Source organism: Alosa alosa, chromosome 9, assembly GCF_017589495.1.
Source record: "Alosa alosa isolate M-15738 ecotype Scorff River chromosome 9, AALO_Geno_1.1, whole genome shotgun sequence".
Taxonomy (NCBI): domain Eukaryota; kingdom Metazoa; phylum Chordata; class Actinopteri; order Clupeiformes; family Clupeidae; genus Alosa; species Alosa alosa.
In genome coordinates, this window is record NC_063197.1 from 10510102 (window position 1) to 10536992 (window position 26891).

The window sequence follows — 26891 nt, forward strand, 5'->3', positions numbered from 1 at the left end:
AGTGTCCTGTTTGTTTTATCTTTCTTTTATCTTTACATCTAAATCCGAGTTGATTTCCTCCTCCTGTTAAGCAGTAACTCCTAACCTGAATAGGAACATGGCACCGAAGCCGTATGGTCCAATCTCCTCTTATAAACTGGGCCCATTGGGGCCGTCATCTTGCATGCCGTTTGATCCAATCTCCTCTTATAAACTGGGCCTATTTGGGCTGTCGTCTTGCATGCCGTTTGGTCCAATTTCCTCTTATAAACAGGGCCGATTTGGGCCGTTGTCTTGCATGACGCGGCAGTGAATAATGTACCATTGTTGTCCAGTCCGAGGTCAGAGCAATTCCACTGCTGTGTGTGTGTGTGTGTGTGTGTGTGTGTGTGTGTGTGTGTGTGTGTGTGAGAATCTGGCTCTGTGCCGCCCCCCGGCCGCGGCCCTACCTCACCACCAGCCTTCCCCAGCCGCTCCGTCCAGGCCGCCGTCCAACTGGGCCAGCCGGCGGCTTAGCCAAGGCCCCTTAACACCGGGGGGAGTTGCAGGGCCACCTGGGCTGTATGCTGCCGGGGCCCTCCGTGCCTGGGACTGGTGGCGTATTGCCCAGGAGAGGAGGCTCAATCTGGGCTTGAGAACGAGGAGTCCAGGCTGGGCAGGTGGTGCTGATGCTGGTGCTGGATTTTGCCTTGTCATAAAGGTCGTGTTTGTTTACACTGTGTCGCCACAGGACTCCGCCGCCAAGGCTGAAACTCTGCTCTCCCGCTGGACCCTCGGGGTGAGCAATGCTCCTCAAACGCTTTTAAAGCCACACCCACCATCTGCTCCACACTGTAGTCATGTAGCCACCCCCTACACATGCACACATATGATTACACACACACACGTGTACACGCACATGCACACACACGTGCACACACACATGCACTTTCGAACACACTCAGACACTCAGACATATGTGCACATACGTTTCCTGCTCAAAGACATTCACAGTCTTGTAATTGAACACCCCTCCAAAGCATGTTCGGTTCCAGTTCTCCCAGACCAACACACACATTCCTTCTCAAGTGACCAACACACATTCCCTCCCAAGTGACCAACACACACAACACACAACACACAAGTGACAACACACACAGCACTGCAGGTGTTTCCCAGGAACAGGAGCCTGTGATTTATACGTGTGTGAACCACTATCAGCACACTCCTATCCACTCCTGTGCTTCATAGCTAAACTCTGCAGTGTTCGTAAGGTCACTGCAGGGTTAAATGTTCTACCCTCCTGCCCCTGACACCACCCCCCTCAGCCCCGCCCACTCCCCTCTGTTGTGGTCCTTTGTTGCATGGGAACTGGTCTCAGCACGCCCCCTACTGGAAGGTGAATGCAGTTGCCCAAGTGGTGTTCAGTCTGTTCACCTGAAAATAAAGTCTCAGACTTGTCACTAAGGATGCAATAACTGTACATTTCTAAAACCATGTTTTTACTGTTGTTCTCTCATCTTGTGAAAGGTGTTTAATCTCGTCCTTTGCTCTTGTTATCCTTATGAACAGTGTCTAGTATTCTTCTTCCCCTGTGATGTTCTGCCACATGTGGGGAGGGATGGTGCTTATCAGTGGGGCTCTGGGAACGCCGCCAGCAGGGTGTGTTCACACTTGCGCGCACGAGCCTCGTTGTTTACGTCCTCTCTGAGGGTGGCATCATCGGTCACTGTGGCGCCGGACGATCCGACGCACAGTGCAGCACAGCAGAGGAGGTTGTTTTTCACGTGTGGCTCTGTGCAGCTGAAAGGACGACTAATTCCCCACACTCACTTGCTCGCACACACCAGTGCCCAGCTCTCAGTGTTCTAGGGAAGCCCCAATCAGACAGCAGCCAGAGCAGGGAGCCACATACCAGGGCCCCCCCACTCGGCATTCACTGTGCACGCGTGCGTGTGGGTGGGCTTAGTTTTGTGGGTGTGTATGTGTGTGCATATATGTGTCTGTGTGTATGTATGAACTTTAGTGTATATATGTGTGTGTATTAATGGGAATTTGTGTGCATGAGTATGTGTTTATGTGTCTGTAGAAATGTGTGTATATGTGTGTTTTTGTGTGTGTATATTTAGTGTTTTGGATCTGTGTGCATGTGTCTTTGCATTTGTAGGAGTGTGTGTGTGTGTGTGTGTGTGTGTGTGTGTGTGTGTGTGTGTGTGTGTGTGTGTGTGTGTGTGTGTGTGGGTAGCCCTCCAGTCACAACAGCAGGCTGGGCCCACCACCACCGCAGCGGCCACCACAAATCCCCCAGGAAATGGGAACCAGTCCTGTGCTATTGAGCTCCACTCCAGGCCGCCCGCGTCCACATGAAGCTGCCGGGGCGGATGTGGGCTCAGGCCTCAGAGCTCAATCCTACAGCTTTCCTGGACAAGCACAGGGATTTCACGTTCGAAATCTTTAGTGATCCCATAAGCGTGTGGCTACCCAACGTGTGTGTGTGTGTGTGTGTGTCTGTGTCTGTGTTTTGGTCAGGCTGGGTGTATATGTGTTTTCTGTTGTATGTTTTTGATATTTCTAACATTATTATATCCTTGAATTTCAATGATCGCATTACATTTTGAGGGACTAGTTTCTCAGCAGCGGCAGAGTTTTACTTGCTCCGGTTAGTAGTACTGCGCCGAAAAGTAAACAGAGAAGTGCACTCCAATCGGGACACCTAGTAGTATCCTAAGTAATATCAGTCCGCCGCTGCCATTGCTTATATGTCTACTACCAACTTCAGGGAACAAAGTATAACTATTGCAATGTGATGCAAGGGTAGTTTTATTTCTAACACTATTCTATCAACACAGACATTTACATTGATAGTCTGGTGTTATAATTTATTTGTCTTGGGTGTACTGTGGAGTGGGTAAGACTGTTTTTAGTGGCAGGCTAACACATACTGTTGACTTGCGCTAGCCTAGCACCTGCAAACTCTACAACTACAGTAGAAGGACTGGATGAAACGGATTTGCATATGTTGTGTGTGCCCTGGTGAGCCATGCAAATCTCTAGTGATCTGTCTGTGTACTTGTGTGCATGTGTGTTTGTCTTCTACACTGAGCTGATATAGTAGGTATGGAAGTTGTATGTTGTGTGCGGGGATGTGTGTGTGTCTGTGTGTGTAAATGTGTGTGTGTGTGTATGTATGTGTGTATATGCTAGTGTGTGCTTTTGTGTGTGTGTGTGTGTTTGTGTGTGTGTGTACTTGCAAGTGTGTGTGTGTATATGCTAGTGTGGGCTTTTGTGTGTGTGTGTGTGTGTATGTATGGTGTAGGCGGCAGTGAGCTTTGATGTTGCTGGAGGTGATAAGTGTAGCCGTAGATAGTGGTCAAGGCCACTCTGCTCGTACAGGAAGCAGGGCAAGGTTTAGCTGAGGACACGCTGAGGTCTGCTGCTCTCACTTAGGTCCACACTCCACTGAACTTTCCCTTATGGACCCATTCAGTCTTTGTCTAGAGGATTTCCGGTTGAACTGTTCAAAACCAATGCAGATACCTTGAAATTGAAATGAATTGGACTTTATGGTAATGGTCTACAATATGTTGGACTTTATGATAATGATCTACTAAATGAATTGGACTTTATGGTAATGATCTACTAAATGTTGACTTGTTTTTGTGTTTGTTTGTTTTTTTGTCCCCAACTTGCCAAGTTGCCATTAGCTCAATGTTGTTTTTTATGCCACTGGAAATACCTTTGTAAGGGTCTACACATACAAATCACTTATTCGGCTGGGGGTTTCAAACAGAAACATAATGAAATGTTCCTTAATTCAAGAAAGCAAGTATCAGGAATGATCAATTCAGTATCAAGATGCAAAATCACACATTTTAGCAACTGTTACAATAAATAAATATGATGTGCTGGGTAGACAATGGTCATGACCTTTTAACTGTTCTGTAAGGACATACCGGTAACTCGGGCAGAGTCATGTTCTGCTTACTCCTGCAGAATGTGTAATTTTAGCGAGGCAAGAGTGGTACGAATTCTTTGAAAGGCTTTTGTCTTTCAGATCATCTGAGAAAACTGCTTTGCAATTCGGTAACAAAGCTTTGAAAAGTTTTACTATGGAGTGGCCACTGTCTTGAGCTTGTGGCACATACAGTACATTGTTATGTTTACGTGCACCATACTTATCAAAAAAGTTACAGATTGCTCATTTCAAATTCCTTTTGACAGTTTTCTATTCTGTACTTTTTTCAACTATTATTATTCTTAAGTTATCATTATTAAGTAACTTAAATGGTGTTTAATAATAGTACTTGATAAGGTGTACTGATTTAAATGTGTGTATGTGTGTATCTCCACAAATACCTGTACATTTGATCAGACAAACAGCAGGAGGTATCTCTGCCAAGACTTTTTACTCCTCTCCATAGGAGCACACTGGTAGGCTGCTGCCTGTAGCCTTGTTGCCCCTACCTCTTTCTGCCTCTTTTTTACATCAACACAACAATCATTATCTAACTAACAGTCATTTCTAGAATTAAAGGGCCAAAGCCATAAAATTCAAAAAGAATGAAAACGTAACCTTCTCTTTAATTGAGTTTAATAAGGCATTAACATTACAGGGTGTTCTGGGTAATCTGACACTGTAATCTGAGATGTGTACTTTGTATGTTTCAGTTCAGTACCTTGCTTTCAGAAGCCACAGCCTTTAGTTAGTTACACATGGACTCCCTCTGGTGGTCACCTATGTACTGCCTTTCCATCCTCCAAGTCCGAATTCGTACTTGATTCAAAACTGGTGGAAACTGTGACGGTTTTATTATATTTATACTCCTCATGAAAAAAGCTATTGTACTATGCTATGGTGTGGCTGTTTATAATAAGCATGAAAACGGCCATTCCTGACCGGGCCTCTCTCTCTGTCTGTAGCCGGTGAGGCGGCAGTCTCTCACAGCTCCTTCTCCAAACACCATCTCCTGGGAGGAGTACATCACGGCAGAAAACGGAAAGTAAGGACTCTACTTGACTTTGTCATGCTTAATCCTAATATACATACTGAATGCTTAATGTGATAACTTTCTTCAAACTCTACCTGACTGCAAGGCAGATGTTGAATCTGAGCCTGATTTCACACTACCTAATCTTTCTCTTTTTCTAACACTTATTCACTTGGCCGATACTTTTATCAAAGGGCCACTCTCCCCAGTACAACTCAGGGTTAAGTGCCTTGCTCAAGGGCACAGCGGTATCAGCTGGGACTTGAACCCAAAACTTGTCTGACTATTGCATGTTAGCCCATTTCCTTAGCCACTATGCTACCACCTCCTCAACAACTAGCCAGGAAGACCTCCCAGGCCCTCTTCATTAGCCTGTCAATCATCTGTCAACAGCACTGTCAGTCAGTATGCCCTTCCTCCTTGGCTAATGTGTCTTGTATTTCTGTCCTGGTGTGTCTGTGTGTCTGTGTCTGTGTGTGTCTGTGTCAGAGCTCCTCACCTGGGCAGGGAGCTGGTGTGTAAAGAGAGCAAGAAGAACTTTAAGGCAACGGTGGCCATGAGTCAGGACTTCCCCCTGGGCATCGAGTCGTAAGTACACTCTTAGTATATATGTGGGCATCGAGTCGTAAGTACACTCTTAGAATATATGTGGGCATCAAGTTGTAAGTACACTCTTCGAATATATGTGTACTCTCTCTACTCTCTCATCATAACTGAGTTAGTATAAATATAATCATGGGCTGGGCATCAAGTCGTAAATACACTACTCTCTCTCTCTCTCTCTCTCTCATCACCACTGAGTTAGTTTAAATATCATTTTAGTATCAAAAGTTGCCAAGTTTGGAGGCCAGCTAAACTGATTTTCCGTTATTTTCATATGCAATAACTCTATCCATACATCCATCTATGCAAACACACATGCATGCATACATACATAAAATAAATACAATATACAGTATTTATAATATATTATAGTATAATATTATAATATAATATATTATATTACCACAGTTTACATTTGAGTAGTGCTGGTTGCTTATGTGATACAAATGCATCATTCTACTCTTTGATAGTACACAGTCTTCATATGTTACTGTTGGTCTGTGTCTTTCAGGCTGTTAAATGTTCTGGAAGTGGTTGCCCCCTTCAAGCACTTTAATAAACTCAGAGAATTTGTCCAAATGAAACTCCCTCCTGGCTTCCCTGTTAAACTAGGTAGGTGTGACTTGAGCATACTTCTTAACTGTTTACAATGTGCTTGTGTTTCTCTCTGTTCATATTTTGTCTGTATGTCTGTTTAAGTATAAGTATAAGTATAAGTATAAGTATAAGTGTACAGTATATACTCTTTTGATCCCGTGAGGGAAATTTGGTCTCTGCATATATTCCAATCCGTGAATCACACTCAGCACACAGTGAACACACAATGAGGTGAAGCACACACTAATCCCGGCGCAGTGAGCTGCCTGCAACAACAACGACGTTCGGGGAACAGTGAGTGGTTACAGTAGGTGCCTTGCTCAAGGGCACTTCAGCCGTGTAGCACAAACCTGGTTGTTGTCAATTACTGTCTCGGTTGTGGGTAAACCCAAAAGCATGAAGACGTCTGTGTTTGAAACACCTCTAACGTCTGTAAACTCTTCTCTGTCCACTCCAGACATCCCTGTGTTCCCAACTATCACCGCAACGGTCACCTTTCAGGAGTTCCGCTACGACGAGTTCGAGGACTCGATCTTCACCATACCCAATGAATACAAAGAGGATCCCAGTCGCTTTCCTGACCTTTGAACCTGCGACCCTAACAACGGAGCGAGAGAGAGAGAGAGAGAGAGAGAGAGACAGAAAGCGGCATCTCTCACTCCTAAAAGGACTGCTTATGGACTCACAGAAGGGCATTGATGCCAGTGTGTTCCTAATGGGGTGAAATAACATAGGGAGCTTTTTTTTGTATATTATGGATGTGCTGTATGTAATGTTTGATCGTAAAAGGGAATATGTTGAACTGACCTGTAGCGAAGCACTGAAATGAATATCTCTCCATGGAACAAAACAACTGCACGAACCGACAGACAAACACTGCCCCTCAACGTGGGGCAAGAAGGGTGCGTGCGTGCGTGTGTGTGTGCGTGTGTGTGTGCAGCGTGCGTGCAAGCGTGCGCGCGCGTAAATGCGCGTGTGTGTGTGTGCGTGCGTGCGTGTGTGCGTGCGTGCATGTGTGTACCATAAACCTTGGCACCATCCTAATGCACTACATTGCAAAACCCTGTGCCGAGTCAATCGGCAACCAAGAGGTGCTCTTCAACGGACCTATTTAATGCTAATGGTACTGTGTCCAGTACTGCATTACTCTGAAACACAAGGCCAAAGGCCATGGAAACGTGAGTGTGTTTTTCCTTTCCCCTTAATGAATGGTGCGGTCTTCATCACCTTAGATGTGAGCAAAAATGGCATTATAAAGGATTTATGTAAGCCTTTGTTTTCTTATATACTTTTTGTAAGAACTGTGTTACAAATAGTAGGATACACTTTAAAGGACAGGAAAGTAATCAAAGGGGTTGTACATTTTCAAGAAGATGTCTGTATATGGGTGAGTATGAATGATGGAATAGCATCATGACATGTAATGTAAATAGAATTTCTACGGATAAGGAAAGGCTTTTTTCTGTGTGCAAGGGGGAGACTTACCCCCACCCTTCTACCCCTCATCCTTCACCTTTCCGCTTGTCTTTTGTTGTTATTAAAGAGCGGGAACTGATCTTTTTTCGTCAGGGTTGGTCACTGGTACTTTTTAAGCCAAGGGTATTGAAGCGCGTTGGAATGGCTAGTGGTTGTGTCATGGCTGCTGTTGCGGCTCTCCATACAAGGGCTGTGTGCTGGAGGTCTGTCTCTCCCCAGACTTCCCTCCTACTTAAGACATTTTATTTTCCCCTTAAACATAAGGAAACAATCCTGAACATCTTACTTTAATTTCCTCTGAAACTAAGCAACATCCCTTAAAGGTTTATTAAAGGTTTCTTCATTTGGAAACCGACTACCTGAAGTTCTCCTAAACCTGTTGGTAAATGGATGCCAACTGCTTAATAATTGTCCCTTATTCACTGCACAAGTTTACCTAATATTGCCTAATGAAGTACCTAAGAGAGGATATCTGTTTAGTAGTGTACCTCCTTCGCTGCAACAGAGTGTATGTATATGTATATGAGATGCATTGTTTCATGTTATTTTTCCATGCAAAAGCACTGTGGGAGTCATTATCTTTGCGGGGTGTGCTGCAGTGGAGTTGCACCCTGACCTTCACCTACTGAATAGTAGTGAAGGATCAGGTGGCTTTGTCTCAATAGGGGAGAAAGGTTTCTCACCCATGTCTATTAACTATGATTCATTTTCTGTCCAATGGATGTACAGCATAGTTAATGGAGAATAACAACTGAATGAATGAAGCCATTCAAGTATAATGACATGTGTAAAGCTAACATTTTTAACAGTAGTGTATCAGGTTCTGGGGCTATATTACTATCTCTACACACAAACATGACTGCTTTTTGCTGAATGCTTTGGGGCACACTGATGAAGCACCAGCAAAGTTTATATCTTGATAGCCCCCGGCTGCTTGTCACAGTTGCCCTGACTTGCTTAAAGCGTCACTCAACTTTTTATCTTCACCTGTCTCAGCCTATCAATTAGTTGCCTCACTACAGGTTAGTGACGCAAAGTTATTTGAAATGCTAGCTTCTCCCCTGTGGGTGCCCACCTGTAAGCTTTCCACGTTTTCCCCCCAGACACTGGGCCAGACCTGACCTGCAGCTGACCTCTCTGGGCTGGTTAGATTTGCGCTGTGGCTTCACCTTAGCTTTGAGCTTTACTTCACAGGCTGTTACACCGCAGGCTGGCCGCACTGCACACAAAACTTGTATACCCTCACCTTTTTTTTCATAAAAAGTTGTACTTAATAAAAATGTTCAAGAAACTAAGGAAAAATAATGGTCTTACTCTCCTGGTTTGTCTGTGCTCATGGTGGAATGACAGGTCACATGTGAAGAGTTGAAGACACAACTTCATAATTGTTAAGAAAGGAAATACGCAAACATACAAATATACTTTGAATTGAGTTTAATTTCATGGTAAAACATGTTGCAATGAGTGCTACCTAATTAACAACCATTCATTTTTACAAACAGGAAATGGTAGGAGAAGAACACAAAAGCCAAAAAGATCCATTCAATCTGAGAAAAGCTGAGACCGTTACCAGGTCATTCTACTTACGCATTGAACCTAAAGAAAACTCAAACCACCTAGACTGTCCAGAGGACATCACCTGTTGCCCCATTGTGAAGTTTTAATTAATACAGTCTAAAGATGAGTAACACAGAAGCACTTTCAATCATGAAAGGCCCCTCATAGGCTACAGGAAGTTAGCGTGAATGAGTACTGCTCACTCGCACCCTCATCACTGACAAATTATATAAACTCAATCACATTTCTTCTACCATACCATAACCGTTTTTTTTTTTTACTTTTTTTATTTTTTTGTAATTCATCCTTAAATATACAAATAAGCAAATTGTTTTGAACATGCTCTAAGGTAACTTACTAATAATAAGATATACAGTAGAACAGTATGGTATCCTCCCCATGGTAACGAGGGAGAAAGAGATCACTGGCTCTAAAAATCCCAAAAGCGCAAGGTATGGTATGTAAGAAGACGGCAGGTTTGCCTGCATGTCCAGGAGTTGAGAAAGGGGTAGTGGGGGGGGGGGGGATAGGGTGGTTGTCGAGGTGACGGGGGGCTGGCGGTCAGTCGCTCATTTCCATGTCCTCATCCTGCTGGTCCTCGCTGGTACCCTCCGAACCCTTGGCCGCCTCCTCCTCCTCGGCGTTCTCCTGCAAAGGCTCCTGGGATTGGGGCGAGTGGGCCGAGTCGGAGCCTTTGTCTCGTTCCTCTTCCTCTTTTTCGCTGTCATAACCCTGCTCCTCTTCATCGTAATCTCTGGTCACCTGGCAATCAGAAACAGACAGGATCTGTAGGAGTGTAAAAGCAAGTTTTAAAAGGTGCCATGTCTTTTTTGAGCATTTATGTCATTCTGCAGATAATAAAACACTACTATTGTTTCGTATAGCTATTTCCCTGTTCCCGACATCTTTTTCTGTATCGGTTTCTTTCTGAAGCTCTGACAAAAGTCAACATATGCACAAAACACATGCATGCAAAAGGGATACATACTGACAGACATTCCTAATTTACATCATTACTGTAGACCACTAAGAACACAGATAACAGTGTACAGCCTGTACACATGAAAGGTGATTGTACTAGTTCCAAAACAAAACAAAACAAAAAAAGTTCAAAACATACCAAACAATACCATCTCTTGATTACTGATCACTTAAAGGCCAGCTATGTTTCAGTAAAAAGCCCAAGCACACTGTTCCACCCGACCCAAGTGATGCCCTGCCGTTCATGTTTCGTTACCTTGACGTCGCCTTTCTCACTGTCGGACTTGCGCTCCCTCTCTTTGTCCTTGTCCCTGCTCTTCTTCTTGCTGGGCGAGCGATCCCGTTTGTCTCGGCTGCGGTCGCGGTCGTCCTTCCTGTCTCGCTCCCGCTCCTTGTCCTTCTTCTTCTCCTTCTTGTGCCTGTAGACGTAACATGTGCCACAACACACAGCTAGTGAGGTCACGCTGGACTTACAGTCATCATTCATGCATTCATTATTTATTCATTATTTATTCATTCATTCATTGCGTTTTTATCCTTTATTTTCTAGTCTAATATGGTACTGTAATATGATATTCTACATGGTGAACTTTACTGTGAAAGGTAAGACCCACAAATTTAGTTTCACTTTGCTATACAGCATTTAGCCTTGAGGGAGGTCTGTACTCTCAGAGTGATCCTCTAGACAAGTAGGTATTCTCCTTGGGTGCTGAACCCATGATCTTCAGATCATAAGCATCTTTCTCCAATAGTTACTCTGGCAATAGAGCCACTGGAGTACATGGATGTCAGCACAACTCGGCTAGGATGCATCTTGTCCAGGTGCAGTGCTTACCTTCTGGGTGAGGGGGACCTGGATAGTTTCCGACGGGGCGATCGGGAGGCACTGCGGCTCCTCCGGTGTCGTCTTCTAAAAGGAGAAAAACACATGAACATCAGCCAGTCGCTCATGGATCAGTAGTTTTGTATTTTACCTGCACATTGTTCCATCAATCCAAAAAGGAAAGCACATTTTGTGCATTTTGGCATTGAATTTGTATGGAATGCTAATTAATCAGTGCTTCATAAAAATTTAAAAGAAAGCCGAATTACAAAATCAGCCATCTTCTAAAGGGAAACAATCAATTGCTCATTGATCAGGAGAGGCTGAATAGTAACCCACTTGGGATCTCACACAATGTTTCCAAAGCATCATCACCCTTGACATTTTTCAGAATTCTAAGAGTAAGGGGCAGTGGTGGTGTGGTGGTGAAGGAGGTGGGCTAGTAGCATGTAGCCTAAAAAAGTCCAATTCCTTGTTTCCACCGTTGTGCCCTTGAGCAAGACACTTATTGCCCTAGGGACAGTGGGCCTTGTAATATAATTGACATAAGTCACTTTGGATGGAAGCATCTGCTAAATGAATAAATGTAAATTAGGGCTGTCAAACTATTAAAAAAAATAATCTAATGAATTACATACTCTGTGATTAATTACCGGTAATCTAAATTAATCGCATATATGATTTTTGCTTTGAAAGTATTTTAAATATTTAAATTCAAATCAGTCGTTGAATAATCAGCATTAGTGACATTAAAGTTCAAAAACTCTTTTATTATTATTTTAATAATGGCCATAATAATCTATGACATGACCTAATATGCTGAGGAAATAAATTCAAAAGTACTTCGGGGAAAAAGTTTTTTTTATCACATACATTGCAGAGGACTTTATTTTAATCAACACTTTATTTTTATCAACACCATCAGGCCGTTTTTGAAAAGTAAATGTTCCCATCAATGATCTAGGCAGCACATTTTCTTCTCTCTCCTTCATTTTACAGTCTAATGGTTACTGACTACGGCTCGGGGTCAAAGGTCATACAGAATCGATTAATCTGCGTTATTTTTTTTTTAATCAGTTATTTTTTTTCTCAAATTAATTAATCAAAATTAATCAGTTATTTTGACAGCCCTAATGTAAATGTAATTTACTAGCTACATACCAACTAGTTAAGGAATCATAACCTATTTTTTTTGTCCAAAACTTGATGTAAAATGAGTTCTATTAGGAATACAATTCACATACTTGATCATACTGTGCCACTTGAAATGTTTAAAAAATAATGACTACGACATTTTCATTCCATTTTCATTTTCAAACTTCTCACTTATCATGTAAACAGACCTTACTGCCCTGTAACTGACCCCAGGCCAGTGGTTCTCAAAGTGTGGGGCCCCACTAGTGGGGAATAGAGACATGACAGGTGGGGCACGAGGAACAGGAGGACATTTGTATTTTGTGCATGTCTTTATTAATGACTTTCTTTTTTGACAAGGAAGATCATAGTTTCAAAATAAAATAGCCACACACAAACATAGGATTCATAAACATACTGACATATGAATTAAAACACAGTCAGATGTCAAATGTAAAATTCCATGACTTTTCCCTGACAAAAAACCTGAATTTCCATGACCTATAATGAACGGTACAAGATGGTCGGGAAATGAAACATGGAACCAAAAAGAATATTTTAATGTTACCATTTTGCCGGGATAATGGGGTCAGGTGGGGCTTGAAAATTACTCACATCCAAAGTGGGGAATGACAGAAAAAGAGAACCACTAGGCAGATGGGTCAGACCCTTGAGTTGTGGATCTGCTCGAGGTTTCTTCCTATATGTATCAACAACTCTAGGGAGTTTTTCCTCGCCCCTGTTACTCATGGGCTCTCTCTGAATGTTTTAACATTCTCTAAAGCGCCATGAGACATGTGTAATGTTTTGGCGCTCTATAAGTGAAATTAAATTGAAATTCAAGACCACAGGCATTGATAAGTAGGTCATGTTATGAGTACGTCCATCTGGCTCATAAAGAAACCCTTTTTTTTAATGAACCTGGCGTATAGCAGAGTCTGTTGCCTTACCGACTGATGCTCCGAGATCGCCGGCCGCTGCTGTAGCTCTTGGGCGGTGTTTTGGAGCGCTTGCGAACCTTTTCCTCTTTCCTCCTGTCCCTGAAACAGTGAAGACATTTCAAGATCTATTCTCCGAATGAACTTTTAGCAGACTTGCACTACTACTTTACAACCAGTAGGACATATTATGATGTATTATGTCCAATTATATTACATTGTAAAATACTGTATTATTTATTTTGTCATATCTTTTGAATCTTACTTATCAGTTTATTCATTCATTCAGTAATTAATAACAGTTAATATGAACTTACTATTAACATTTAATGAATAATTTTCTGTACTTCATGGCTACTGGCAAATTATGAACACACACACACACAGTCACATACACACACTCAACAAGTACAGGTATGTGAGAGGAGAACGCACCTGGACCTGCTGTGGGAGCGTCTGCCCCGGTCCTTTGAGTGAGACCTCCTCCTCCTGGGACTCTTCGACCTCCTCCTGCTCCTGGAGCGAGAGCGTCGTCTCGACCGGCTCTTGGAGCGCCTGGAGTGGGATGCGAAAACACGGCTCAGCAGGCAGGAAACACAAGCATATGGCCTTCAGACTTCAACAGTGTTGTGCTAGGGAGGGCAACAGCTACCTGTGTCTGGAACGAGAGCGAGACCTCCTCCGTCGTGACCTTGACCTGGATCTTGAATGTTTCCGTTTGTCGTCTTTCTTGTCTGCAAGGAAAAGGGTATTTTTTTTCCCCTTTCTCAAATTAATTAATGCCTGAGATAAACATGTGCTTATACTGTACATTATATTAAATATTACATAAACAAAACTCACTCCAGGCTCAATAGCTGCTGAGATATACTTGTGCTTATACTGTACATGATTTTAAATATTTTAATATTACTCACTTCCAGGCTCAATGGCTGCTGATATGAGTGACTGTGCTTCTCTGACCCGTTTCATGGCTTCCTCGATCTCCTTGTTAGCTGCATCGGCCTTCAGGCCAGGGTTTAGATTCAGTCCTGCCGCCATTGGATTCAACCTGGGTAGTTAAGGGGAAAAAAATCTAACTAGTAAAAAGGATAAACAACTGAATGAGTGTTATAAAGTGTATGGTATTGATATTTGAGGCAATCAGAGCGTTATTGCTTACTTAGGATCCACAGAGGTCATCAGTTTCAGAAGCTGGTCGGCAGACAGGGACTGAAGACACATGCAAATCATAGTCAGTATTGTGATAGTAGCAGTAGTAACAATAATAATAATAATATAATAATAATTTGTATTATTATATGACATTAAAAAATATTATTATTATTATAACTAAGAAAAACGCTTTCATTGGCATTCTAAGTATGTGTATAAGCAACTCTTAATGAAGTTTCAAACAAACGCTGAATTCCAAAATCATGAAGCCCATGAGGAGCGTGGAGTGGTGCTCAGTTTTTCTCACCTGGGGGTTCATGTTGGGGCCAGGCATCCCCAGAGCTGCCATAGTGGGGTCCATGTTGGGGCCTCCGAGACCACCGAGAGGAACACCTCCCATCTGCCGCACAGACATACCATGAGACTTTGCCGTTTCTGACAGCAGGAAGTACGCTAACACCATACTAAGCTAACTGGGGATGACTAGATTTAACTGCATTAACAATGTATAGATGGGTATTTGAGTTTAGATGAACAGATGAATATGTAAAACATTTTCAGACTCACAGATGCCATTGGGTTTGGAGTGGGCAAGAGCCCTCCTCCTGGTAGCAATCCCGCGACAGCATTGGCTGGAGCCAGAAGTGACAGAGCTTTTGATTCATCAGGAATTACACCTACAAAGGACCATAAGAGAAAGAATCAACTCACACCCATGAACGTGTGGACTATAAAGACACACATACACATACAAACAAACAGACCCACAAAAAGGGTCTCCTCACAGTCAGGTTCTACACAATTACACATTTGCTCAAAACTGGGGCCCTGGTAAACAGTACGATTGCATAGTACTACACAAAATGTCACTAAACACACTGCCAAGATGTTATCACCTGAACTTGTTTTTTTAAGTCATGAACCAAATGAAAGCAAGCACAGCCGGTAGTCCAGTGGGATGTGCTCTCAAGTTTCATAAGATGTTTTATGAACAAGCGATTCGACTCGCGTCGGCTGCTTCGCTACAAAGCACACAAACACATCAAGATAGACAAAACAGGGTTTATAACTTCGGAGTGACACAGCAAATTCAAAATGCATGACTACAGGCTAAAAAAAAAAAAAAAAAAAAAAAAAAAAAAAAAACTTACCATTACAGAGACAAATAAAACAAAACAAAAAACGAATTATTATTTTCATGGGCTTTTGCTGATGTTAATGTTGCCAGTACTAACATATAGGGCTAACATAAAACGAGGAAAAAACTGATGTAAATACTTTATAGCCCCAACACAAAGCTGCGTGCTACAATTTTCTTTTAAAAAAACTTAAGAGTTTAGTCCATGCTCTAAATGAGAAGAGACATCTGCAGTGCCTTGAGTGTCAGCAATCAAGGTCAGCAAAAGCCTTCTAACTGATATACACACAAAGTGTGGGCCAAGTGCTAAAGAGAAGAAATAACAGAAAAGGTGAAGAATGATATAGAAGTCTTGTGAGATGAATGAAATCCGTGGATGTATGTGCAATCTGAAATCAATTGCATTTATTTTAATTGCATTATTTTTTTTTATTATTGTGCTTAGTTTTGTTTTCTGTCTGTTTTCATGAAGAACACAACAAAGAGAACAGAGAACACTTGAGAAACGGGACAAGCTGCAGACAAAACGGTTGGGTGGCATTTTCTGCGCGGGCCAGGTATTTAGGACTGGCTGAACCAGGAAAAAGAACTGTAAAACACAACAACAAAAAAAGAAAACCACCGTTAAGAACATCTTTCGCTGTATCCACGCCTCTGGATTCATTTGGAGAGGATGACTTAAAACATTCTACTGCAATTTACACTGCTTTGACCAAGGTCTTTTTTATTAGTGCACTTATTAGAAGGGTGGCAGAAAATGCTTTCAGTGGGATGTACCATAGAGAGCATGGAGGGAAAACACCTTAATAACAAACCTTACCCAAAACAAAAACATATTAGCAAGCATGCAGAGGGTTGTTTCACCCAAATGTAACACACCATTTAGTGTAGTTGCATGCTCTTCTAGTTATTATGGAAATATAAAAAACAAATTAGTATTTCTTCTGGATTAAGGCTATGTTTGTGTGCATTTCTCCGTCCATCTCTGAGTTGGTATGATTCAATCTTAAAGATGTGTTAAAACAGAGATAAAGACTGCATGTTTAGAACAGGTATCGTCTGTTGAATGCATGTTGCCCTTTAAGCTTTACAATCCTCAGGAGGAGCACCATTCAACCATCAACCAGCTGGAGATTCAATTTTCTTGTCTGCTACGAAAATCACACACAAAATGACAAAGAGACAGAGTTGAGCAAAGGGTTTCAAATGTAACAAGGCGTGAGACGTGCTGCATATGGAGGCCAGGGCTGTTTGTCTCCTTTCTGTTTTTCATACAAAGTTGCTCCCATTTAGACCAAACATTGGGGGAACAATTCTCAGCAAAATCCTACTATGTGATATTAAGACAACATGCTTTGGTATTACCAATGCTAGTCTTGATATTCATAGAGTACAATAATTGGACTGCACAGAATACAAGTTATGATTGGAGTGCAACTCCAGCATGGATTTGTTAGACACAAACAACAGAAGGTGAAACACCTACCTTCAGCAAATGGGACGACAATCAAGGCTCTGTCCACGAAGACTGTGTTAGTCAAGTGCTGGGATACGCCAACGGATTCAGACTCGAGGAACTTTACAAAACAGACACGTGAAGTCACAGGCAAGGGAGAATCACTGGAAGAAAATATAAATGCTTTTGCAAGAAATACACACAAAGTTCCTCAGTATTTCCGGTAACTCACACAAAAGGTTTTCAAACAATGCTGTATAAAATATTTGAATGGCAATGATTATTTCATCAACTACTTTGTTGTCTACTGTACTCTAGATACACTGGACATTCAACAACCAAATGCAAATCATTGAATCTCAAGAGGAGCTGTCTTGGTTTTGCCAATGATGTCCCAGTGTGGGATGTCATGGACGTCCTACCTTAACTGCAGTTATGACGTGCAGCCAGATATATTCGACAGGTGAAAAACAGCAAAAGCACAAAATACATGTGTTAGCTCTTTGCCGTCGCACCAAAACTAACCTTGTGTCACTGTCAACTTGCATTCTCAGCAGACTACAACCTTTACGCAATGATCTACTCCCAAGCTCTGCTAGGTATTTCACCTGGAGGTCTACGTGCACTCATGAACATTAACTTGAACATCAGCTGTCTCATGCAAAAGACTATATGAGCAGTAGATATGTAGATATGAGCAATAGTACGTAGCTAGATGGGAGACAGCGTTAGTTCACTTACCTTATTAACCAATCGCCAAGTTATGAAACGTTAGTGTCATATACAGCGTATATTGCTCAATGGCAAAAATCAATCGTATCTATGTAGAACTAACGTTAGCTCGTAGGTAGTGTATCACCAAGCAAAGACATGACAGAATGCCTACGGAGTCAATGGGTAGTAGGTATATGAGAGAAGCTAGCCAACAGGCTATCATTTTGGCGTTAGACAACTAGTGACGTCTGCTAGATCTCGTATGTTAAAAAAGTAACATTACCTGCTAGACCCGGCACATAAATCTAGACTAGTTAATATCGGTATTACTAATAATATATACAACAATTTAACGTCATGTCTCGTTAACGCCAGGTTTTGTTAATGTTAGCTGGCAAAGTAAGTCATGTGAACTGATAGTGGGATCACTGCAGACTTCCTCAGGTCAAGACCATATCGTATATAAATGACAGCCAGTAGCTGGGTTAGGTAGCTAAGCAAATTGACATTAGCACTCAATCGCCACCATTCCTTTCGTGTCACCCAGATAAAATACTTACTCGGGGGGAAACAGCTTCAACTCCTCGATATTTCCCAGGAATCCGAAGAGTGTTCTCATCTGTTCAGAGGTTGTGCTTGGAGACACATTTGTCACCTGAATTACGTTAGTCGTTGAGCTCATTTTCGTTTTCTTGCTGGTCGCCTATGGCTAATGTTAGCTAGCTGCCTAGCCAACAATATAAGCAACCAGACTAGCTAGTTGGCTGTATATCTACAAACTTACACAAAATTAAATAATATCACGCTAAACATCTAGCGATAATCGTGTATTGGTAATACTCTAGTACTGTAATTGTATACCGACCAATAACAAAATTGCGGCCTGAAATTTACCAGCAGGGCTTTCAGCGGCCTTTTCCCTAACAGCAAAGCGTGACTTTTGACAGTGAAATAGCATACGGCGTTTCAAAATAAAAGTCGTTTATTTTGGAATGACTGTGCAGTTTCGTGAAGTCACGAGCACCAGCTAAACAGTAACAATAGTACATTATTAGGCGCAAGGTAATAAGGAATTATACAAAATATATATATAAAAATACGTGTATTTTAAATGTGTTTATTATTGAGTTTTCCGTGCATTACTTCACCGACAGAACTCTTATCTAAAAAGCGGAACACACACTATGACATTTGACAGTATGTGAGGCGCGGTAAATGCTACCAGCAGCAGCCGTTAGCACGATAGGCTTAGCAGGACTGTATAATGTGTATGAAATAGACACATATAAGTTTACATTTAGTTAGTTGACAGTGCCACCAAATGTCTCGTTTTAAAAGGGGCGGAAAACTTGATTCTCGAGCTGGGTTTAGGACGGAAACACAAGTGTCTCCTGTTCCTAACGGGCTCCTAAAAGCAGCCAGAAAAAGTGGTCAGCTCAATCTATCGGGACGGGGTTTGACAGAAGGTAAAGTAACGTCAACGTTACATTATAGAGCAGGTAGCATTAAATTGCTACGAATGATTTAAGGGAATTGACAAAAATCGCTGTTACAGCAACAGTCTTTATTCTTTATTCCTTTTCTACCGGGCTGGGTTTATTTGGCTAACTCTAGAAGTAACAGCCCTGGCTGGCCGTTGGCCATAAGCAACATCTACAACTTACTTTTTGCAGTTCCACTCAGTGTCTGGAGGCTTAATGTAGACACACCGGAGGAGGCCAATCAGAATTTATCTTTCGGAGCAGACGACCGGTGGTGGGAGCAAACTGATCTAACCAAGCTTATCCTCTCATCAAACAAGCTCGGTGTACTGTCAGAAGATGTAAAACTGCTGCCAGCTCTTGTTGTTTTAGATGTACGTACAGAAACAACTTGTTCTAATTGCGTAAAGTCTACATAAGCGATTGCATTGTTTGATATTGGCTTACATAATTTCTATTTAATCATACGTCACCCAAAATGTTTTTTTTAGCTATAATAAATTATCTCAATTTCCAGGTCCATGACAATCAACTCACTACATTACCCAAAGAAATAGGTGAATTGGAACAACTTCAGAGACTTGTTCTAAGGTAGGTTTTACTGTACGTTTTCACAGCAATGAAAGCCTGAGCTTGATTTAAGGTATTTAGTATGTTGACCCATGTTGACATGGATCTTTACATCCTTAAATGTAGGTTGCTTACACACAACATAATCTTTTAAACATTTTAAATGTAGCCTATGTGGCAGGTTGCCTACACACAACATAATCTTTTCTATTCTGTGTCTTCAGTCATAACAATATAAAAGAATTACCTGTGGAACTATGGGGACTAACAAACCTCCAAAGCCTTCACCTGCAGCAGAATCAACTGGAGCGCCTTCCACAAGAAATTGGGCAGTTGATCAATTTGGATGATATTGTAGGTGTCTATATGTTGTGGTTGTTAAATTCTAAAAAACAGGGCATTCCATAGATTTTGGTGTGGATATTTTGGTCTGTGCCATATGTGTGATAATTAGTTTGTATTGTTTGTTGTATTGTTGTTGTTGATGGTGCAGTGATTCTATTTCAAGTGTGCATAATTTCAGTCATAAATGTTTTACTCAAATCATGTTTCTCATATCATGTTTGATGTTGTCAATGTTATTTGAATGGCAGGATCTCTCCAACAATCAGTTAACAGAGGTTCCAGATGGTGTAGGCAACTTGACAAAGTTGGTAAAGCTCAACCTGTCTAACAACAAGTTAAAGAGCCTGTCTCCTGCTATTAGGAACATGAAAAGTAAGTATGCACTTCAGGTTCAGGGGCAACCTATATTACCTACATAAGAGGTAAAATAAATGACAAATATAAAATCGAAAGCCAAACCTTCCTTTTGGGTAATTTCTAAATGTATGTAATGTTGAAGTTCTCTGCAAATTGACATTGCTTTTCATAATTGAATGATTCCTTCCTTGTTTTACCTGATGCCATACATTAACTAACTGTAGCTCCTATAGCAAATGGTTTTAAAAGTCATGTGTTCCCCTTTGCGTAGATCTGAGGATGCTGGACTGCACACATAATCAGCTGGAGAACATTCCCCCTATCTTGGCACAGATGGAGTCTCTGGAGATGCTGTATCTTAGGCACAACAAAATATGCTCACTTCCAGAGCTGCCACAGTGCAAATCCCTCAAAGTATGACCTCACAGACACACACACACACACAAACACACACACACACACACATACATACATACATACATACGTACATACGTACTACATACACATACACACACGTACACACACACACAAGTTATTTATTATTAAGCAGTACATTGGTGTGGTTAATTTAAGGCTATGATTAATGATTGATTAACGAATATAAACAACATGTTTTTTGTCTCTGTGAGTCATACAATGCAAGACCCTGGGTCTGTATTACAAAGTGGCTTAGACTGAGCTAACTCTATCTCAGCCAATCAGCCACAAGTAGTACTGGTCATAACATAGCTCCAGGAGTACTGATTGGCCTTTTATGTGGTGTCGCCAGAAATTCAAATGGGGTCGGCTGAGATATTGGGTATCTTACAGTTGACCAGTACATTAAATAAATAATTTAATATATAAAAATATTTTATATATTTTTTATATTTTATATATATATATATATAACTTTGCTAACGTTTTGCTGAGCCTACTGCTTGATCAATGTTCAAAACAAAGTAGCACAACAACCAGATGTATAAGTATATATACTCTTTTGAACCCGTGAGGGAAATTTGCATTTATCCCAATCCGTGAATTAGTGAAACACACTCAGCACACAGTTAACACACAGTGAGGTGAAGCACACACTAATCCCGGCGCAGTGAGCTGCCTGCAACAACAGCAGCCGTGCCTACTGGTCGGGGTCAAAACCGGCAACCCTCTGGTTACAAGTCCGAAGCGCTAACCAGTAGGCCACGGCTGTCCCCTGTTTGCAAGGACATTTGGGGAAAATCAAAGTACCGTTCTCGTCTGGATGTTACGGCAGAGTTGAGTTGTGCTCTCTCGCTACATGTGAATTTCGGGTCATTTTGTGACATCAAAATAGGATCACCTGCCAAAAAAGGTTGGGAACCCCTGATTTACTGGTCATTAGTTACAGGTTGTTGTTCTGATCTGTTGTTCGCCGTTGGTGGAACATGCTATCAGTTCCTACCAGAGCAGGGGCATACCTCTCTATCTTAAAAAAAACCCTGAAGACACAGCTTTTGTACCTCCTCTCCCCCTAGCATGACCAACAACCGGATATGCTTAATCTTGCACTTACCACTAGACGACTCCTCTTCTGTTTCCCTTGACTTTACTCCGCTGGAACTGTCACTTGATTCTATACGAGTAGAACTTATGGCTGCACTAACATGTCCTGTCGCACTGAGCATTGATTGCCTCTTTTTTTTGTAAGTCGTTTTGGATAAATGTTGTTGCGTGAAGATAGATTGTTGTTTTTCTCTTAGGAGCTCCATGTGGGGAACAACCAAATTACGGGAATCCAGGCTGAGTACCTGAAACACCTGAGTGCCCTCTGTGTTCTGGAGCTGAGGGACAACAAGCTGAAGGCTCTGCCCGAGGAGGTCACTCTACTGGAGGGCCTGGAGCGCCTCGACCTCACCAACAATGACCTGACCAGGTGCTCGCGGCCCTCTATCTTACTACTACCACCACATCTACTGTACTACTACTAGCAGTGATAATAGTAATGATAATATAGTGACATTTTATTGATTTGATGAACTTTTCCATTCTAGAAAAACATTTCTGCACCTAGAATAAAAAATGAGCAAGGCAGTAAGGCATAAAAACCTTAAAATGCTTACGCCTTTTCCTTGTATTTTCCGCTCTACTGTGCATTGATATATTTGGTCGTAACACCACACAAACAGTAATCACACAGCACAGAATCCAAGTCAAGAGGAACATGTGCTTGGCTGAATAGACCTAATTAGAGTGGTGTTGGTTGTTAACATTTCTTCTTTGTTTTCTCTATGCTGCCTTCCTCTGAATGAGTCAGCTTGCCTTGCGCTCTTGGCAACCTGCCCAAGCTGAAGAGTGTGTCTCTGGAAGGAAACCCTCTGAGGGGCATCCGGCGAGACCTCCTGACTGTGAGTGCGCCCTTCAGGACTCGGCCGCTTGGCCCGGCCTTAACAGCTGGGCGCTGGTGGTGGTGACCACACCGCACAACACAACAACCCCTCTGTCTCTGTCTTGCCCCGGCAATGCCTCTGTGCTCACTGGCCTCACATCTATGTCTCTCTCTTTCAGAAAGGCACCGGGGAACTGTTAAAGTACCTAAGAAGTCGCATCAAAGGTACAGCAGTGAGAATTCAGTGTGTGTGTCATATGTGTGTGCTTTGCTAATGGACAGCGTTTCTGCAATTGTTCAGGCAATCATATTTATATGTTTATTAGGAATTATTTTTTCCCTTTGTAGATGATCCAGATGGAAATACGGCAGAGCAACCCACTACAGCTATGACCCTGCCCAGTCAAGCAAAGATAGATGTACACTCTATTAAGACATTAAAGACTTTAAATTATAGGTATGTTTTTAAGCCTCTGTATATGCTTCAAAGGTTTGAAGACATGTCATGAGTCATCTTGCGTGAGGGAAAAGATTTCTCTAATTCTTCCACAGTGAAAAGCAGGAAGCGTTGATACCTGATGACGTGTTTGATGCTGCTGAGGGAGGCCCTGTTTCCTGTGTGAATTTCTCTAAGAACCAGCTGACAGCAGTGCCCCCCAGGTCTTTAATTCCGAAACTCATTTTTGAAACAAGCTCTTTAGGATGTACAATTTTCCTGACTGTGACGGCCTCAATTTTGTGTGACGCTCAACACAGCAGCCAGGGCAGTAAGTCTGTTGATGCATGAACTAAAGCTAGGACTAATTTAATTTAATTACAAGGCTAAACCATTTAGCTAATTTAGTACCATTCTGTTCGCAGCCTGTTCGTGGTGCATGTTGGAGTCTCAAATGAGAGCCCAAACTTACCAAGATGGAGGCCACAGTCTTCGCTGTAAAATTCATGTCCTTGTTAAAGGAGAACTCTGGCGATTTTTCACACAGATCTCCGTTTCTCGAGGTCACCGAGTATTGTCGCTATGGAAAAAAAAGCCAGGCAGCTACAGTGCTACACTTTGGAGGCATCTTTAATATCATGACCCCAGAGTGTAGCACTGTAGCTGCCTAGCTACTCCAACTGTTGGCTGCAGCAACTCAAGCTTTTCGAACCGACAGTACTCGGTGACCTCAAGAAATAGAGATGTATGTGAAAAATCGTTTTCTTTTGAGTGCATGTTAGTAGAAATACCTGGTGTATTCTGTGCTTAACGTCCAAATGACCTAGTCTTTGGAACTGGACCTTGTTGGAATGAACCCTGAGCTCACACCGTGAATCACCCTGGTCCGTGTATCATTCGTTCATTTGATATTCAATTAAGAATCCAAAATAAAAAAAATACTTGTTATTTTATTATTTGTTTATGAATTTGATACAAACAAACAAATAATGCTTTGTTTTTCAGACTTTTGATTTCATCAAAATCAGTTTCGGCCCTGAGGCCGTTTTTTAATGTTCTACTTTTGATCTGACAATAAAATCAAAAGTCTGACAAACTAAGCGTTATTTGTTTGTTTGTATCACATTACATAAACAAATAATGAAATAACCGGTCGTTTTTTTCATTTTGGATTCTCAATTGAATGTCAAATGAATGATACACGGACTCACCATCCTCAACTCAGGCTCTTTTCTTTCTTTTTCTTTTCATCTGAAGGCTTGTTGAGTTGAAGGACACAGTCTCTGATGTCAACCTTGGCTTTAACAAACTCACCAGCATCCCACTGGAGTTCTGCATGCTGAAGCAACTGAACCATGTAGATCTCAGGTAAACTACCAGACTTATTCTGTACATAGCATATTAACTATTATTAGGTGTGTAGTGTTTTTGAAAGTTTGGCTTGTGAATTGCAGATATACTTGCTACCGGATATCAATTATTAATGATAATTCATTTGGAGCTAATGTGAAAATATCTGACATCATAGTTGACACTGAATAACACTGTCACAAATAAATAACAATGTGTGTCTTTTCTCTTCAGAAACAACTTTCTCTCTGCACTGCCACCAGAACTGAAGGATCTAGCCAAACTAAGGAGCATCATTTTGTCCTTCAATAGGTATTCAACTTCAACATTTTACATCGCAGTAGTAACAAAGTTTTGTCATTTAAAAGCCTCATCATCATAATAATCATCATCATCATCATCTCTAACCCCTTCACAGATTCAAAGCTTTCCCAGATGTGCTGTACAAGATACCCACACTTGAAACTATTTTGATGAGTAACAATCAGGTCGGTGCTGTTGACCCAATTCAACTGAAGATGTTGGATAAGCTGTCCACTTTAGATCTGCAGAACAACGACATCATGCAGGTTCCCCCAGAGCTGGGCAACTGTACCAGTCTCCGGTAAGAATGCCAACCGTCCTCATTCTTTCTTTTTTTTTCACGGCTCATTTAAATAGCTATGCAGAATTCAATTTGTCTTGAACACAGCCGCACGGTAGTCTTGTATTGTGTGTAATGCAACGCCACGTGTGATGGAAAGTGGTATTACAAGAGAGCCAGCCCAGTGCTAGCTGGTTTGCATGCAAACTTCAGTGGATATCTGGGAGACACATAGCATAGGCGTTTTTGACATTACGTCAAAACGATTGTTTCTTCACATTGTGTTGCTATATCTAGGTCATTTTGATCATTTTCAATAAAAAAAAAAAAAATTCACACAGCACGTTTAAAGGCTGTTGAAGCCACTTCTCAAGCCCTGTTTCTCTGCCATACTGCACCACAATGGGGCCTCATGAAATAATCATGCTGTGCCGTTACTGTGACTTCATGTAAAATCAAACAATTCCTGAATTATTGAATGCTCGGTCTTAAAAAAAAAAAAAAAACCTCTTGCCATACCCCCACAGGGCTCTGATGCTGGATGGAAACCCGTTCCGAAATCCCCGTGCAGCGATCGTGGCCAAGGGAACTGATGCCCTCCTTGAGTACTTACGCAGTAGAATTCCCACTTGATCTTAACCGTGAACCTGAACATGGCTGGCTGGGTGGGTGGGTGGGTGTGTGTGATGTCCTCAAAGTTACTTGTCACAGCTTTAAAAGGCATGATGCATCGTTCTCTTTCTTCCACTTGACAATGAATTGTTTACACTCTGACATTCAATAACACTACCAACGCCTCCTCTGCCAAACATCCTGCCAGCAGTTTTCACTCTTGTTGATTGACATGATCAAATTGTGGTTGAACAGTTGTGGATGTGTATCCTTATATTCTTTGACGGGGGAAAAAAACGGTGCATGCTCACATATTTAGCACTTCCTGGTGTACGTTTCTCATCTGTGATGAAACAAAACTGGTGCACACTCACCAGCACATCCTGCCAATATTTTTACCAAACTGTTGGCTACACTATGGTCTGTAATCGGCTGTTCTTAAACCTGTTTGGCTGTTATTTTATTATCAGCCTGTAATTATTACATGCTTATGAACCGTGGTCTTAATAAAAAAAAGTTTTCTTATTATATGGTAATACAAACTTTTATTGCCTTAAAATACTTTGATATGAAACCAGGAAAAAAATATAATTGAATGACTGAATCATGAAATTAACTGACTACTGGCACACACTGCAGTTTGTTTTCTGTCATAAGTTTCTGTTGTCAATAAAACAGGAATCTTTTGAAAGTTGGTATGGTATGCATTTGTTTTGTCAGATTGGCAGAAAGCTTCAGAAATTATTTTAACCCACCTAAATCACAGATGTTTATGTGTATCAACACATAAACATCTGTGATTTAGGTGGGTTAAAATAATTTCTGTCTGATCAAAATACATACATGAAGATGAGAGAAGTAGTTGGGTCATTGTATGAAAATGGCATCAAAAGTAAACTTCTTTTCGATGTATTCACAGCATTAAAGACATGATCACCCTCCAACATATTGTATTTGCCCATATGTGTTTTTTGTTTTCACACTGAAATATAATGGATTAAAATATAATAAATGTAACAAGGTGATAAATTTCATGATAAAATGGCTCTAGTTATCCAATAACGGTCAAGTTGTTGAATTCAAAATGTAATTTGCTTAGCAATGATAGTGTTAAAACTGTAATGAAAAACATTACTAATTTATTCCTGTATAATGCTTGACGGACCCCCTCACAGTAATGAAAAAACAACAAATAAACAATGTAAAAGAATGTTAGAATTTTTCTGCTTACATTCTTGGGTGCTCTACAGGCAGACATTATCAAAAATATTCTTTTTGATTTAATTTCAAGTAAC

The 26891-nt window shown here is 41.4% G+C and overlaps 3 protein-coding genes across 6 annotated transcripts in view; 2 read left to right on the forward strand and 1 right to left on the reverse strand.

Annotated features, from left to right (window-relative positions):
• The window catches only part of ankrd13c (ankyrin repeat domain 13C), a 33327-nt gene extending 26238 nt beyond the window's left edge, over positions 1–7089 (forward strand). Inside the window, exons 10-13 of the mRNA XM_048253054.1 lie at positions 4879–4958; positions 5436–5534; positions 6061–6161; positions 6604–7089. Coding sequence (XP_048109011.1) covers positions 4879–4958; positions 5436–5534; positions 6061–6161; positions 6604–6734 — 411 coding nt within the window. The 3' untranslated portion in view covers positions 6735–7089. The remainder of the gene's footprint in view (positions 1–4878; positions 4959–5435; positions 5535–6060; positions 6162–6603) is intronic.
• Positions 7090–9041: 1952 nt separating this feature from the next.
• Positions 9042–18461, reverse strand: srsf11 (serine and arginine rich splicing factor 11). Of its 4 annotated transcripts, none has more exons than XM_048252561.1 (12): positions 18079–18461; positions 16835–16968; positions 14778–14887; positions 14518–14610; positions 14218–14267; positions 13973–14106; positions 13708–13789; positions 13491–13610; positions 13068–13157; positions 10996–11070; positions 10417–10579; positions 9042–9941 (listed from the first exon to the last, which is right to left on the reverse strand). In XM_048252561.1, the coding sequence occupies exons 1-12, from the start codon at positions 18198–18200 to the stop codon at positions 9741–9743; spliced, it is 1374 nt and encodes a 457-aa protein (XP_048108518.1). In that variant the 5' UTR covers positions 18201–18461; the 3' UTR covers positions 9042–9740. The 4 variants fall into 4 exon arrangements, with proteins under 4 accessions (XP_048108518.1, XP_048108517.1, XP_048108520.1 ...); XM_048252560.1 differs by having other exon boundaries at positions 9042–9965; positions 18079–18460; XM_048252563.1 differs by lacking the exon at positions 18079–18461 and having other exon boundaries at positions 9042–9965; positions 16835–16996.
• Positions 18462–18612: 151 nt separating this feature from the next.
• On the forward strand, positions 18613–25647 carry lrrc40 (leucine rich repeat containing 40). Its single transcript, XM_048252559.1, has 15 exons — positions 18613–18984; positions 19192–19373; positions 19517–19590; positions 19794–19923; positions 20163–20286; positions 20543–20685; positions 21990–22162; positions 22544–22634; positions 22795–22840; positions 22964–23072; positions 23168–23275; positions 24309–24419; positions 24636–24713; positions 24820–25005; positions 25512–25647. Exons 1-15 carry the CDS (start codon positions 18840–18842, stop codon positions 25615–25617), a joined length of 1806 nt encoding a protein of 601 aa, XP_048108516.1. The 5' UTR covers positions 18613–18839; the 3' UTR covers positions 25618–25647.
• The last annotated feature ends 1244 nt before the right edge of the window (positions 25648–26891 follow it).

Coding starts and splice junctions, on each gene's coding strand:
- srsf11 (XM_048252560.1), bottom strand. CDS start 18,200: ATGAGCTCAACGACTAACGTAATTCAGGTGACAAATGTGTCTCCAAGC. Junction 16,969..18,078: donor TTGAAGCTGTTTCCCCCCGA/GTAAGTATTTTA, acceptor ATTTTCTTCCAG/TGATTCTCCCTTGCCTGTGA. Junction 9,966..10,416: donor GTGAGAAAGGCGACGTCAAG/GTAACGAAACAT, acceptor ACACTCCTACAG/ATCCTGTCTGTTTCTGATTG.
- lrrc40 (XM_048252559.1), top strand. CDS start 18,840: ATGTCTCGTTTTAAAAGGGGCGGAAAACTTGATTCTCGAGCTGGGTTT. Junction 24,714..24,819: donor ATCATTTTGTCCTTCAATAG/GTATTCAACTTC, acceptor ACCCCTTCACAG/ATTCAAAGCTTTCCCAGATG. Junction 25,006..25,511: donor GGCAACTGTACCAGTCTCCG/GTAAGAATGCCA, acceptor ATACCCCCACAG/GGCTCTGATGCTGGATGGAA.